Here is a 15654-nt window from a genome sequence, read left to right as displayed (position 1 = left end):
CTGGGTCTGTGCCCTGCTCCTGCCAGGGACCCCATGGCAGCCAGGACCAAGACAGGGGCTCATGGAGGAAAGGCTCTGGCATCCCCAGGAGCCACAGTGACCTGTTCTGGGAGCAGGAAGTACCTTGTAACCTAGTCCCTTTCCCTTACGACACCATTTATAAATACCATTCCGAAGACCAAGTTTCAACTGGTCTTTCCATCAGTTTCAACTGGTCTGGTCTTCCCACCTCCCTTCTCTCTGGTAACCTCTGCTTGGATGGTGTATGTAGACAGAGTTAATTCTCTGGATTTCGTCTGCCTCTTCAGGAACTAGGCTTGTAGCTGATGTTCAGGTGCACCCAATGCATGAGCACATTCCTCATCTAAGAGTTCTTTTATTCATATTTGCAATCTGAACTACAACAGAGATGACTGAACCAGAAACAGCTGTGTCAGAGATGACCACAGTGGAGACAACCATCATGGAGACAAGCACAGAACCAGCGCCCACAGCAGGTAGTTCTGCTCAGTGTCGCTCACAGCCCCCTTAGTGTAGCCTGCTCTCCTCTCTTCTCCTCCTGACTGCACTGAAAGGAGTGTCCCATCTCTCAGAGGACACCCTCCCTCCTAAGGCGGAGAGTCCTAAGTCCTCAGTGAGAGTGAGTTGCAATGGGCTCCTACAACCGCTGAGAGTGCCCTCACAGGGATGTGCGGTTCTGCCCATGTGCAGATGCCTACGATGACATTGCAGCAGCTTGGCCTGGTGGGGGCCAAACCTGGCACCACGTCTCTCTGTGCCACGTGTCAGAGCCTGGGACAACAGGTTCTTCCTCCCTAAGAGTAAGGACTACAGGGGCTCCCCGGCACCGTAGCTGCTGAGAGCGGTGGCAAAGAGCGGGAGCGCCAAGGGGTGCAGCTGATGGCCGTGGGGACTCGCATGGCCGCGTGCCAAAGGGAGACAGCAGGCTGTGTTGTCATGCTCTCTCCTCCCCGCTGGTGCCCCAGCCTCCCTTTCCATCTCGTTTGCAATGTCCCTCCTGTGTCTGGTGGTGGCATGCTCTTTGGGAGTAACAGAGCCCTGGAGCAGGCTGCGCACAGAGGCTGTGGAGTCTCCTTCCTTGGAGATACCCATCCCTGTCTGGACAGGGTCCTGGGCAACGTGCTCTAGGTGACCCTGCTTGAGCGGGGGCGTTGGACCAGATGATCTCCAGACGTCCCCTCCAACCTCAGCCATCGTGTGCTTCTGTGGCAATTCCACTTCTTGCTTTTCCTTCCTTGCAGCCACGGATACAACCTCTCCTCCAGCATTGTCATACCCCGCAGGTAAGTTGTGCCCGTCTGAGGGGTTAGGGGAGCTGCTGGGAGCACCAGGCCAACAGGAGAGCAGAGCCGAGCAGAGCAGAGGGAGGCGTGCTGGGCAGTGCCTGCGTGGCGCAGGGCTCGTGCTCTTGCGGCCAAGAAGGCCAGCGTTATCCTGGGGTGCCTTAGGACGAGTGTTGCAGCCTCGGCCCTTGGCGGGAGGCCGGGGCCTCTCCGGGGCTGCTCGGGGGCAGAGCCGAGCAGCCGTAAAGGGCGCTGGGGACGGTGGCGGCTGCGTGACCCGGCACCGCGTCTCCGTGTCCCAGGCGTCCAACTGCGTCTGGCCGACGGCGGGCACGAGTGCGAAGGCCGCGTGGAGGTGTCCGACGGCGGCGCCTGGGGCACCGTGTGCGACGACGCCTGGGGCCTGAGCGATGCCCAGGTGGTGTGCAGGCAGCTGGGCTGCGGCCGGGCCACGGCGGCCCCGGGAAACGCGCGTTTCGGGCCCGGCTCCGGCCGAATCCTCCTGGACAACGTGCAGTGCAGCGGCAACGAGTCCTCCCTGCTGGAGTGCCGGCACAACGGCTGGGGCCTGCACAACTGCGTCCACGGGGAAGACGCCGGCGTCGTCTGTGCAGGTAGGTGGCCGACGGAGGTGCTCCTGGCTTTGCTGCACGTGCCGCCAGGCGCTTTGGGTCGCTCCCCAGAGCGGGAGCCGGGGCCGGGCTGCCTCCGTCGGCAGGGCTGGGGGCGAGCAGGGTGGTTCGGGGCCATTGCTGCGTGGCGCTTGAAGCTGCACGTCTCCTGGGGGCCTTCCTTCCTGCTGTACTGGCCTCTGCAGGAGCTCGGGCTCTGCCTGCCTCGCCCTCGAGCACCACCGTGCACGGGCACACAAAAGCGTGCTGATCCGCCTCCCCACGCAGCGCGCTTCACATTCACTCAACGAGCCCCTTTGGGGCATACGGGGAGGGAAGAGTAAGGACTACAGGGGCTCCCCGGCACCGTAGCTGCTGAGAGCGGTGGCAAAGAGCGGGAGCGCCAAGGGGTGCAGCTGATGGCCGTGGGGACTCGCATGGCCGCGTGCCAAAGGGAGACAGCAGGCTGTGTTGTCATGCTCTCTCCTCCCCGCTGGTGCCCCAGCCTCCCTTTCCATCTCGTTTGCAATGTCCCTCCTGTGTCTGGTGGTGGCATGCTCTTTGGGAGTAACAGAGCCCTGGAGCAGGCTGCGCACAGAGGCTGTGGAGTCTCCTTCCTTGGAGATACCCATCCCTGTCTGGACAGGGTCCTGGGCAACGTGCTCTAGGTGACCCTGCTTGAGCGGGGGCGTTGGACCAGATGATCTCCAGACGTCCCCTCCAACCTCAGCCATCGTGTGCTTCTGTGGCAATTCCACTTCTTGCTTTTCCTTCCTTGCAGCCACGGATACAACCTCTCCTCCAGCATTGTCATACCCCGCAGGTAAGTTGTGCCCGTCTGAGGGGTTAGGGGAGCTGCTGGGAGCACCAGGCCAACAGGAGAGCAGAGCCGAGCAGAGCAGAGGGAGGCGTGCTGGGCAGTGCCTGCGTGGCGCAGGGCTCGTGCTCTTGCGGCCAAGAAGGCCAGCGTTATCCTGGGGTGCCTTAGGACGAGTGTTGCAGCCTCGGCCCTTGGCGGGAGGCCGGGGCCTCTCCGGGGCTGCTCGGGGGCAGAGCCGAGCAGCCGTAAAGGGCGCTGGGGACGGTGGCGGCTGCGTGACCCGGCACCGCGTCTCCGTGTCCCAGGCGTCCAACTGCGTCTGGCCGACGGCGGGCACGAGTGCGAAGGCCGCGTGGAGGTGTCCGACGGCGGCGCCTGGGGCACCGTGTGCGACGACGCCTGGGGCCTGAGCGATGCCCAGGTGGTGTGCAGGCAGCTGGGCTGCGGCCGGGCCACGGCGGCCCCGGGAAACGCGCGTTTCGGGCCCGGCTCCGGCCGAATCCTCCTGGACAACGTGCAGTGCAGCGGCAACGAGTCCTCCCTGCTGGAGTGCCGGCACAACGGCTGGGGCCTGCACAACTGCGTCCACGGGGAAGACGCCGGCGTCGTCTGTGCAGGTAGGTGGCCGACGGAGGTGCTCCTGGCTTTGCTGCACGTGCCGCCAGGCGCTTTGGGTCGCTCCCCAGAGCGGGAGCCGGGGCCGGGCTGCCTCCGTCGGCAGGGCTGGGGGCGAGCAGGGTGGTTCGGGGCCATTGCTGCGTGGCGCTTGAAGCTGCACGTCTCCTGGGGGCCTTCCTTCCTGCTGTACTGGCCTCTGCAGGAGCTCGGGCTCTGCCTGCCTCGCCCTCGAGCACCACCGTGCACGGGCACACAAAAGCGTGCTGATCCGCCTCCCCACGCAGCGCGCTTCACATTCACTCAACGAGCCCCTTTGGGGCATACGGGGAGGGAAGAGTAAGGACTACAGGGGCTCCCCGGCACCGTAGCTGCTGAGAGCGGTGGCAAAGAGCGGGAGCACCAAGGGGTGCAGCTGATGGCCGTGGGGACTCGCATGGCCGCGTGCCAAAGGGAGACAGCAGGCTGTGTTGTCATGCTCTCTCCTCCCCGCTGGTGCCCCAGCCTCCCTTTCCATCTCGTTTGCAATGTCCCTCCTGTGTCTGGTGGTGGCATGCTCTTTGGGAGTAACAGAGCCCTGGAGCAGGCTGCGCACAGAGGCTGTGGAGTCTCCTTCCTTGGAGATACCCATCCCTGTCTGGACAGGGTCCTGGGCAACGTGCTCTAGGTGACCCTGCTTGAGCGGGGGCGTTGGACCAGATGATCTCCAGACGTCCCCTCCAACCTCAGCCATCGTGTGCTTCTGTGGCAATTCCACTTCTTGCTTTTCCTTCCTTGCAGCCACGGATACAACCTCTCCTCCAGCATCGTCATACCCCGCAGGTAAGTTGTGCCCGTCTGAGGGGTTAGGGGAGCTGCTGGGAGCACCAGGCCAACAGGAGAGCAGAGCCGAGCAGAGCAGAGGGAGGCGTGCTGGGCAGTGCCTGCGTGGCGCAGGGCTCGTGCTCTTGCGGCCAAGAAGGCCAGCGTTATCCTGGGGTGCCTTAGGACGAGTGTTGCAGCCTCGGCCCTTGGCGGGAGGCCGGGGCCTCTCCGGGGCTGCTCGGGGGCAGAGCCGAGCAGCCGTAAAGGGCGCTGGGGACGGTGGCGGCTGCGTGACCCGGCACCGCGTCTCCGTGTCCCAGGCGTCCAACTGCGTCTGGCCGACGGCGGGCACGAGTGCGAAGGCCGCGTGGAGGTGTCCGACGGCGGCGCCTGGGGCACCGTGTGCGACGACGCCTGGGGCCTGAGCGATGCCCAGGTGGTGTGCAGGCAGCTGGGCTGCGGCCGGGCCACGGCGGCCCCGGGAAACGCGCGTTTCGGGCCCGGCTCCGGCCGAATCCTCCTGGACAACGTGCAGTGCAGCGGCAACGAGTCCTCCCTGCTGGAGTGCCGGCACAACGGCTGGGGCCTGCACAACTGCGTCCACGGGGAAGACGCCGGCGTCGTCTGTGCAGGTAGGTGGCCGACGGAGGTGCTCCTGGCTTTGCTGCACGTGCCGCCAGGCGCTTTGGGTCGCTCCCCAGAGCGGGAGCCGGGGCCGGGCTGCCTCCGTCGGCAGGGCTGGGGGCGAGCAGGGTGGTTCGGGGCCATTGCTGCGTGGCGCTTGAAGCTGCACGTCTCCTGGGGGCCTTCCTTCCTGCTGTACTGGCCTCTGCAGGAGCTCGGGCTCTGCCTGCCTCGCCCTCGAGCACCACCGTGCACGGGCACACAAAAGCGTGCTGATCCGCCTCCCCACGCAGCGCGCTTCACATTCACTCAACGAGCCCCTTTGGGGCATACGGGGAGGGAAGAGTAAGGACTACAGGGGCTCCCCGGCACCGTAGCTGCTGAGAGCGGTGGCAAAGAGCGGGAGCGCCAAGGGGTGCAGCTGATGGCCGTGGGGACTCGCATGGCCGCGTGCCAAAGGGAGACAGCAGACTGTGTTGTCATGCTCTCTCCTCCCCGCTGGTGCCCCAGCCTCCCTTTCCATCTCGTTTGCAATGTCCCTCCTGTGTCTGGTGGTGGCATGCTCTTTGGGAGTAACAGAGCCCTGGAGCAGGCTGCGCACAGAGGCTGTGGAGTCTCCTTCCTTGGAGATACCCATCCCTGTCTGGACAGGGTCCTGGGCAACGTGCTCTAGGTGACCCTGCTTGAGCGGGGGCGTTGGACCAGATGATCTCCAGACGTCCCCTCCAACCTCAGCCATCGTGTGCTTCTGTGGCAATTCCACTTCTTGCTTTTCCTTCCTTGCAGCCACGGATACAACCTCTCCTCCAGCATTGTCATACCCCGCAGGTAAGTTGTGCCCGTCTGAGGGGTTAGGGGAGCTGCTGGGAGCACCAGGCCAACAGGAGAGCAGAGCCGAGCAGAGCAGAGGGAGGCGTGCTGGGCAGTGCCTGCGTGGCGCAGGGCTCGTGCTCTTGCGGCCAAGAAGGCCAGCGTTATCCTGGGGTGCCTTAGGACGAGTGTTGCAGCCTCGGCCCTTGGCGGGAGGCCGGGGCCTCTCCGGGGCTGCTCGGGGGCAGAGCCGAGCAGCCGTAAAGGGCGCTGGGGACGGTGGCGGCTGCGTGACCCGGCACCGCGTCTCCGTGTCCCAGGCGTCCAACTGCGTCTGGCCGACGGCGGGCACGAGTGCGAAGGCCGCGTGGAGGTGTCCGACGGCGGCGCCTGGGGCACCGTGTGCGACGACGCCTGGGGCCTGAGCGATGCCCAGGTGGTGTGCAGGCAGCTGGGCTGCGGCCGGGCCACGGCGGCCCCGGGAAACGCGCGTTTCGGGCCCGGCTCCGGCCGAATCCTCCTGGACAACGTGCAGTGCAGCGGCAACGAGTCCTCCCTGCTGGAGTGCCGGCACAACGGCTGGGGCCTGCACAACTGCGTCCACGGGGAAGACGCCGGCGTCGTCTGTGCAGGTAGGTGGCCGACGGAGGTGCTCCTGGCTTTGCTGCACGTGCCGCCAGGCGCTTTGGGTCGCTCCCCAGAGCGGGAGCCGGGGCCGGGCTGCCTCCGTCGGCAGGGCTGGGGGCGAGCAGGGTGGTTCGGGGCCATTGCTGCGTGGCGCTTGAAGCTGCACGTCTCCTGGGGGCCTTCCTTCCTGCTGTACTGGCCTCTGCAGGAGCTCGGGCTCTGCCTGCCTCGCCCTCGAGCACCACCGTGCACGGGCACACAAAAGCGTGCTGATCCGCCTCCCCACGCAGCGCGCTTCACATTCACTCAACGAGCCCCTTTGGGGCATACGGGGAGGGAAGAGTAAGGACTACAGGGGCTCCCCGGCACCGTAGCTGCTGAGAGCGGTGGCAAAGAGCGGGAGCGCCAAGGGGTGCAGCTGATGGCCGTGGGGACTCGCATGGCCGCGTGCCAAAGGGAGACAGCAGGCTGTGTTGTCATGCTCTCTCCTCCCCGCTGGTGCCCCAGCCTCCCTTTCCATCTCGTTTGCAATGTCCCTCCTGTGTCTGGTGGTGGCATGCTCTTTGGGAGTAACAGAGCCCTGGAGCAGGCTGCGCACAGAGGCTGTGGAGTCTCCTTCCTTGGAGATACCCATCCCTGTCTGGACAGGGTCCTGGGCAACGTGCTCTAGGTGACCCTGCTTGAGCGGGGGCGTTGGACCAGATGATCTCCAGACGTCCCCTCCAACCTCAGCCATCGTGTGCTTCTGTGGCAATTCCACTTCTTGCTTTTCCTTCCTTGCAGCCACGGATACAACCTCTCCTCCAGCATCGTCATACCCCGCAGGTAAGTTGTGCCCGTCTGAGGGGTTAGGGGAGCTGCTGGGAGCACCAGGCCAACAGGAGAGCAGAGCCGAGCAGAGCAGAGGGAGGCGTGCTGGGCAGTGCCTGCGTGGCGCAGGGCTCGTGCTCTTGCGGCCAAGAAGGCCAGCGTTATCCTGGGGTGCCTTAGGACGAGTGTTGCAGCCTCGGCCCTTGGCGGGAGGCCGGGGCCTCTCCGGGGCTGCTCGGGGGCAGAGCCGAGCAGCCGTAAAGGGCGCTGGGGACGGTGGCGGCTGCGTGACCCGGCACCGCGTCTCCGTGTCCCAGGCGTCCAACTGCGTCTGGCCGACGGCGGGCACGAGTGCGAAGGCCGCGTGGAGGTGTCCGACGGCGGCGCCTGGGGCACCGTGTGCGACGACGCCTGGGGCCTGAGCGATGCCCAGGTGGTGTGCAGGCAGCTGGGCTGCGGCCGGGCCACGGCGGCCCCGGGAAACGCGCGTTTCGGGCCCGGCTCCGGCCGAATCCTCCTGGACAACGTGCAGTGCAGCGGCAACGAGTCCTCCCTGCTGGAGTGCCGGCACAACGGCTGGGGCCTGCACAACTGCGTCCACGGGGAAGACGCCGGCGTCGTCTGTGCAGGTAGGTGGCCGACGGAGGTGCCCCCGCTCCGCCCTGTGTCCGTCCCACCCCACCGTGCTCTCTCTTCCCCGCTGGTGCCCCAGCATCTCTACGCCTTTCTTTCGCGATGCGCGTGCTGGGTTCGGTGGCAATTCCATTTTTGCTTTTTCTTTCTTGCAGCTATTGATCCAACCTCTCCTACATCATGGCCTTACTCAAGAGGTGAGTTATGCCCGTCTGAGGCATTGGGGGTATTGCAGCAAGCAATGCATTAAAAGTAACAACGTTTTTACTCTAAAAGTTTATTCATGGTCATAGAAACGTGAAAACATTTTGCAGCTGTCCTGATAGGAGAAGCAATTGGATATATTTAAGGCCTGAGCCAGCTGTTGATGCATTTATGCTTGAAACAAGTAACAATTTACAAAAATTCCTGAAAGACTGGCAGCTTATGTATCCTCCAAGATCCTTTGGGGTATAAGGAGACCCAGGAGAGGAATTGAGAGAGCGCTGTGTGTTCAGGAAAGTATTTCCATTTGGACCGCCACGGTACCCACCAGAAGCAGGCGCTGACTGTGCAAAGCAGAGACCGGGCCAGGCGGTGTCTGGATGTTACCAGCCAAACCTGCAGAGGGTGTTCTGGCACCGCGGATGCGAGCGGGAGCACAGAATGACACGTGAAAGCACACCGCGGGCAAAAACAAATGTTGTAACTCGCTCTCCCTGCCCTGCATGCTGAGAGAAACAGTTTCAGAATTAGACAGTAATCATAGAACTTACGATCTGAGGCGAAAAACAAACTAAAAGTCATAACCATCAAATTCCCTATAGAAACATTGCTTTCATGCATGCTGTAGGTGTGAACCCGTGATCTACACAGTATATTTATAGATGTAGTCCAAAATGCATTAACATTACCAGCAGTTCTCGTTGATGATTACCGATTTGTTAAATATACCTGAATATCTTGCTTTACATATACAATCTAAGCCTGAGAGCTACTGAGAATGTGTGTGTTTAGTTTTGATTTGGGTCATATAGAATAAGATCTGAAGTCATCAGGAGATCTGCTTTCTAATCTCAGAGGACTGGAGTACTCAAGTACAATTTTGTAGAGGTTAATATAAGTAAACCCATTTCCACTTCTTTCTGCAGAAAGTTTTCTCTGTGGTGGCTTAATTTCAAATTCCTCTGGGATCCTGGAGAGTCCGTTCTACCCTGGACATTATCCAAGTAATGCTGACTGTGTGTGGGAAATACATGCAGAGAACAATTTCCGTGTTGTGCTCACATTTAGAGATATTGTGTAAGTAAAGCGATGATTCCCTGGGCAAATAGCAATAGTCAGAATCTGTTTGAAACAGGCAAATTTCCCAATCTTAAGGGTTTTTTCAAGAATATTGAGCCTTTTCAAGGCAATTAGAAAACTAAAACTGTATTAATGTAGTATTTTGTAGTCACAACAATATATTTGCTACTGCTCCATACAAAATGAATAAAATGTGTCGGGGCTGCGGCAAAAATGTCTACCATGAAAACTTTAAATTCTGAATGATTTTATCCTGTGATGAACAATTAAATCAGAATTTCTGAAACTCATCTGATAAGATATTGATGTTTGTTCCGTAGGATGCAAAGCAGCATGCAAAGCAGCAGATGCGAGCATGACTACATTGAGGTCTATGACGGGCCTCTACATTCTTCTCCTCTTCTTGGGAAAATTTGTGCTGGTTCCCTTCGCACGTACACTTCTTCTTCAAACCTGATGACCGTTCGGTTTCACAGCGATTCTAGATACACATTTAGAGGCTTTCAGGCCCACTACTCCTCCATTCCAGCTGATCACAACACCAGTAAGTTCCTGTTCAGAGCAGGTCTCTATTTCTCAATAGACAAGCCTGTTTATTGATTTTGTTTTGTAAAATAAATATTTGTTAATTCTGTGGAACTATTTCCTATTTTTGGAGCTTCTCATGCATGTGAATGTTGAAGTTGATCTCAGACACATGCGAAAGTAATCAACATTTATGCTTTTGCAATCTTTGCTATGAATTGTACTCACAGGATTGGTATCACTGGATAAATATAGATTGGAAAAAAATGTCCAAATCTCATGGACTATGATCCAGTGTCTGTCTTATTCTATTTAACAATACATTATGTTACTAAGCAAAATCACAAATGACTTCAACTAGGTTTTCACCCAGTCAGGTGTCTGTAATATGTCAATTGGGCCTTCTATGATTTTTGTCACTGACACATTCTGATTACAAAGAGAAAAATCAGAATCTGGAGCTTTTTGCTGCAACGGTAACCTAAAGCATACTAGAAATTTTCAAGGCTTTAGTGTATTGAATGTTAAAGGTATAATGGAAATGAAACGTTGTATGTGAAATATAATGTGCTGCTGCATGAGTTACCTAACTTCTAAATTAAGAAAACAACATCTGGTTAAATTGCAACTTGTAATCATGAAGAAAATCCTAAATTCACACATATGTTATATCTTCTAGCCCTCTTGTGCTTGCCGGACTACATGCATGCGGTGGTTAGCAGAGACTATCTCCAATCAGAGGGCTACTCTGTGCAGAGCGTCACCATGAGCGATACTCGCTGCAGACCAACAGTCACGTCACAGGAGGTTATTTTCAATGTTCCCTACAACGGCTGTGGGACAGTACGACAGGTATGTTTAAAGCTGTGTGAGCTGCAGGACCCCTTCGGAAATGAGTCGTGATAGATGCATTGTAGTCCACAGTGACTAGAAGAGATCTATCAGAACCAGAAGTTTTTAATGCTTAATATTTCAGCAACTTAGGGAATTGCTGTGTTTGTTAGAAATGCGCTTCTGGGGAGGAAAGCATGGGAGGAAGTTACATGAACTTTCCATGATGTTATTTGACATTTTTCTCATTTCGTGTCATTTGACTTTTTTTCTGAATCTGATGTGTTTTATCTGACTAATGACATTTTTCACTTATATATGCCCCAGTTCATCAAAGCATTTAAGCCTCCAAGAAATACTTTCACTCCAATAAAACCAGCTATATGCTTTAAAGTAGATATGGTCTTTTAATTAAATCAAACTTTTGTCCAAAGAATTTAAGAAGAATCTGCACTTTTAAATTGTATATAACTCTCTCAAAGCTTAGAATATGGAAAGTGACAGAAATGCCATTGCTCATTTTAAATTACACCTGAAACAGGAAAACAATGATACGATCAACTATTCCAACGTGATCAAAGCTACCTCTTCTGGCTACATAATCAAGAGGAAAAAGGATCTTCATCTACACATCAGTTGCAAAATGCTCCAGAACACATGGATGCAAGTAATGTATGTTGCTGAGGATATTGCAGACGTGAATGAAAGTCAGTTTGGAAGATATGATGTGAACATCACGTTTTATAATTCAGCATCGTTCTCACAGCCAGTGTATGATTCTCCATACTACATTGACTTGAACCAAAATTTGTTCCTTCAAGCTTACCTTCACAGCTCTGACAATGATCTTGTGTTGTTTGTGGACACATGTGTGGCATCACCGGATCCTACTGATTTTAGCACTCTGGCCTATGATATAATCAACAGTGGGTAAGAGCTTTCTCAAAAGTCATTAGAAACATAGCTGTAATCATCTTTCTGCATTCATTTATTATAAAAGAAAAATAGAGCCAATGTGAATTGGTTTATATGCCACTATCGAAAGGTGGTTGTCTTTTTTTATAATAGTCACCTGGAAATAAGAAATTACATTTAGACCTTATTAAAATTTTATTTCACTGACTTGCTGCTTGACCTATTTGCAAAATCTAAAATAGTGGGAGTGAGGTAAATGAGCTAGTGAAAACTGGAGGCAGAAGTCTATCGCCGTAGGTGTTTAATATTTTAGTAAATCCTGGAAATCCCAGTCAAGCATTAAAGCCATCTTCTATGCCTGCTAAATCACAGACATTTAGCAAAGAGTCTGTTGTCCACTCTTCATCATTATATTCTCCTTCCTTTGGAAAAAAGAGCCACCAGTGCTCCAAGTGCTTCATAGGACTTCAGTATACTTAGCCGTTCTATAAAATTCACATTTCTATCCCTTTGGGGGCTTAGTAAATGGTTATTATTTCATTTTTGTTTTAATTTATTGCATTTTGGCAGGAACATACATACTTCAGCACTATGTGAATCCATGTAAACTAATTCTCTTTTTCATTTCTTTCTAGATGTGTTAGAGATTCTTCCTTTGCCACATTCTACTCCCCCTACGGGCACCTTGCTCGTTTCAAATTCAATGCCTTCAAGTTTATTAACCACCACACATCAGTCTATCTGAAGTGTGAACTGGACGTGTGTAGGCTAAGAGACTATTCCTCCCGCTGCTACCAGGGCTGTATGAGTAGGTCCAAGAGAGACACAAGTTCTGACCAGGAAAAAGTGGATGTTGTTGTTGGACCAATTCAGCTTCGAGAAGGTGGTGCTGAGAGTAGGAATACTGGTAAGGTCAAATACACTTTTCTCTTATTTAGTCTAAGACTGCTTAAAGTCTTCATGGAAAGTTATAGCTCTGTATGTCCATTTCTGACTTCCGTCCCTGAAATTTGCTTTTGCTAGCTTCACTGCAAACATGAAGGGCTTGTTTGCTGGCTCAGATTTTATCTACAAAATCCTTCTTTCTTTCAACACCTTGCAAACCCTCTGTTTTCGCCTGCTTATATGAAAAATACTAATGGCCACAGCTGTCCAGAAGGAGTTCGAGCATGTAACCTGCTTTAGTGCTATAACTTCATTGCATTAATTAGCTCCAGTGTGATTATGTAACATGATTGCCAGGTCTACTCTTGTAAAGCAAGCTCCTGGCTTTCAGTAGAAACGTTTAACTCTCTTAGTCGTCTTCTAGTTACGAAGTTTGCTTAGTTAAGTTGTAATCAGTAGCATTCTGTTCAAAAGGTTTAAAGCGATGAAACTGTAAGAAGTTTATTTCTGATTCTGATCTAGAAAGCAGCTTTTTTAATTTAGAAGCTCTTTATCCCCTCATCTTTGGTATAACCAGACCAAATACTCTCTGCCTTCACTCACAGGGCTGGACTCTTCCGTCGCTCCTCTTCAGGCGGTTCCCGCTGTTGCTGACAATCCACTTGCTGCTGCTGTTGCCGTCCTGGCAGTTGTCGTTTTCATTCTTGCTGGTTTTCTTTTGAGACCTGCGTTGAAGAAACCGTTTTCATACAGGATAATGTGAGATCAAGAGTCAGCATCAGCTGCTATGTGGTTACAGGACAAACCACAAATTCTGAGCTGCCCAAATATTTCATGGACAGCAGGCACATATGTGCCATTTCTAAGAAGCTGTGATATCTTTATCTACAGTAAATCCTAACCTATTGCAATGTTTTAAAATAACTTTGTAATCCTAACACCTTTTAGATGATTGTGAAATAATTTCATCATTCATTTTGCGAGTTGTTTGGTACAATCATTTTTCTCCTTAGTTCTCTTCTCATCCTTCTAGGACCATTTATTTAATACCTCAACATTTGTGAGATGGAGGAAGAATATGCATAAGGCATCAATAAATATTTCAAGGTTTATTAAAAGGGAGAAAGATTGAATTTTGAGTGAAGTAATTTGTCATGACTGGGAAAGAAATATAAAAAGGGATTCTGTCATGACATCTGGAATTGTGGCTACACGATATTTCTAATTATTTTGAGCGTGGTTTTTAATGCTAAATTTCTCATTGAAGCAATAACAGGTCTGTGATTATTTATAAAATGTAGAGATTTCCAAGCTAAATCTGTACAACTGAAGCAGTAATCTGTTACATGAGCCATGTAATTTAAAATCAAAGGAAAGAATGTTTACAAACCAATATTTCCTGTTCTGTGTTTCAAATTAATGTCTTTGCGATTAAAATCCAAATGAATACTTTGCTGCGTTGAAGAGTGTGATCTGTCTGAAGGAAGCTTTGCCAAGTCACACACTGAGCCCCTGCTTTTAAATTCCTAAAAAGAGAATGTGAAAAAATCCTATATAGGTTTCACAAGGAACGAGCTGATTCTTTTTCCTTTGTACATGCAGTTTTACAGAAAATGCCTGGGTTTAGGAAGCTATCTGTCATGGGAGATCAGCTTGCTGACATTTGCTTTTCTTTTGGTTTCTGCTACTTTCTCCTGGGTCTTGCACATAAAAGCTCCATGATGCGGGTTGTTCTGGGGTCTTCAGAGAACCACCTATCGGCAGGATCTTGCAATTCTTTTCCCAAACAGACATCTCAGACTTTGTTTATACGTACACAGGAAAAAGTCCACTACATGCCAGTGAGGAACTGTACCCCACAGCCAGGGTCATTTCTCTGCATTATTGCAGAAAACATTTTCTTTCCGGTACATGGTTTTCCTGATCATGTTTTGTAATACTTCTACACGCTGCTGTAAACAGTTGTGGAGTAACCATTGCGTACGAGTATTTATGTGCGTGGCTACAAGAAGATATTTTATGGAGTTAGGCTGTAAAGGATGGATTAAAAAAAGAAAACAAATTCCAACAGCAAAAGTAAAACAAATGTCCAAACCTCACAGGAAAGGCCGTGAAAGAGTTTCCTTAGCTTCCGACAGATGACAGCATTATCTGAGAGCCCACAGAGCCCAGAAATCGCGAGGCCCTGAGAGATGTAAATAACATTGCTCCTTCCCTGCTCTTGCCAATTCTTCTGCCTCCTCGTGACGCCACCTCCCGTTCCTGTGATTGCTGCTGTTGCCTTGGCTCCCTGCCACTCCTCACCATGGCACTTGTTCCTGCAAAGGCCACCACCTCTTTCCTGAGCAGCCGGCAGGTCCCTGCTGCTGCCACCTTCCGCTGCGCCAGCTGCCCCTCGCCCCACGGCCTCCTGGGCACCGATACCCTCATCCCCCACCACCACTCAACACTAACGTAGCCCACAGGTGTTCCCTTAACTTCTTATAAACCCTCCCCTGAAGGCTAGGCAAGCTCTTCTGGTGCCTAACTGGCCTCGCCACCAAGGCTGGTGCCACCGCATGAAGGCTGTCTGCAATGCCTACCCTGAACTGGTGTGGCTGCGTCCGCACCCGCTAGCCCCTGAGCCGGCCCTTCTGGCCATGGAGACTGATTTTATCTCCTTCTCCTTTAAGTAACTTTGACATTTTTACATAATTTAAGTAATTTTTACATTTAAGTAATTTTTACAATTTTTACAGGCTGATGTTCTTCCATTAATCTGCACTTCTCCAGACTAAATGAGTCAAACAATAACTGAGCTATTAAAGGTGTTTTGTTTGCAGTATTTAAGGCTGAAGCACACACTCTGATCTAAGGGCTTGCCAGATCAATTGGACACCTTCCCATTGACTTCAGTGGCTTCTGGATACAACTCTAAACCAGATAAAACTGTGACTCTCATTCAAGAGATTTGAATCTCATTCAGGAGATTTTTTTCATGTCTCAGTGAACTGTCACAAGACACTTCATATCTGCTTACCTGAAGAAAGAGATATGTTTAATCTTTAGCATTTTGGTTGCTGATAGCATTAAAATTCTTTAAAGATTTTTTTTTCCTCTTTCTCTCTCTCTCCCCCTCACTTTGAATGGTTTGTTCAGCTTCTCAGGGCACAGCCCGCCTCTCAAAGTGGGGTGCACACACTCATGAATCAGGCTGAAATATGCTGGAAATACAAACAGCCAAATCCTACATAAACATTCAGCACTGGTGGTACTCAAATGGAAAGCAAGGCCTAGGATTTACGCCGTTCATGTTCTAGTCGACAATGCAGGGACCTTAACCAAAGTGCAAACTGAAATAGTTTATTCAGACCACCTTTTCTTTGGTTGATTCATTTTATGTGGGATCGTTGTTATGGGGCAAAGTTTTAGATGCAACTTTATGCCCCATGTTGCAATAGAAGTGGATTCAATAAATGTGACTCCTCTCCTTGGACCACTTCGGTTAGGTGGTTAGTCATTGCTAGTTTATCACTGGTGGTGACAACATCAGCCTCATTGGTGCTGACCCATCAGA

At 52.7% G+C, this 15654-nt stretch overlaps 1 protein-coding gene across 1 annotated transcript in view; it reads left to right on the top strand.

Moving 5' to 3' along the window:
- Positions 1-15654, top strand: part of DMBT1 (deleted in malignant brain tumors 1) — a 111823-nt gene that overhangs the window by 10567 nt on the left and 85602 nt on the right. Inside the window, 13 exon segments of the mRNA XM_062580378.1 lie at positions 1607-1918; positions 3041-3352; positions 3401-3409; positions 4475-4843; positions 5156-5167; positions 5909-6220; positions 6999-7040; positions 7343-7708; positions 8789-8939; positions 9275-9486; positions 10147-10319; positions 10840-11228; positions 11849-12120. Coding sequence (XP_062436362.1) covers positions 1607-1918; positions 3041-3352; positions 3401-3409; positions 4475-4843; positions 5156-5167; positions 5909-6220; positions 6999-7040; positions 7343-7708; positions 8789-8939; positions 9275-9486; positions 10147-10319; positions 10840-11228; positions 11849-12120 — 2931 coding nt within the window.

This window comes from Rhea pennata, chromosome 7 (genome assembly GCF_028389875.1).
Source record: "Rhea pennata isolate bPtePen1 chromosome 7, bPtePen1.pri, whole genome shotgun sequence".
NCBI classification, from domain to species: domain Eukaryota; kingdom Metazoa; phylum Chordata; class Aves; order Rheiformes; family Rheidae; genus Rhea; species Rhea pennata.
The sequence above is the reverse complement of the archived record's forward strand: the minus strand, read 5'-3'. Positions and strand labels throughout refer to the sequence as shown.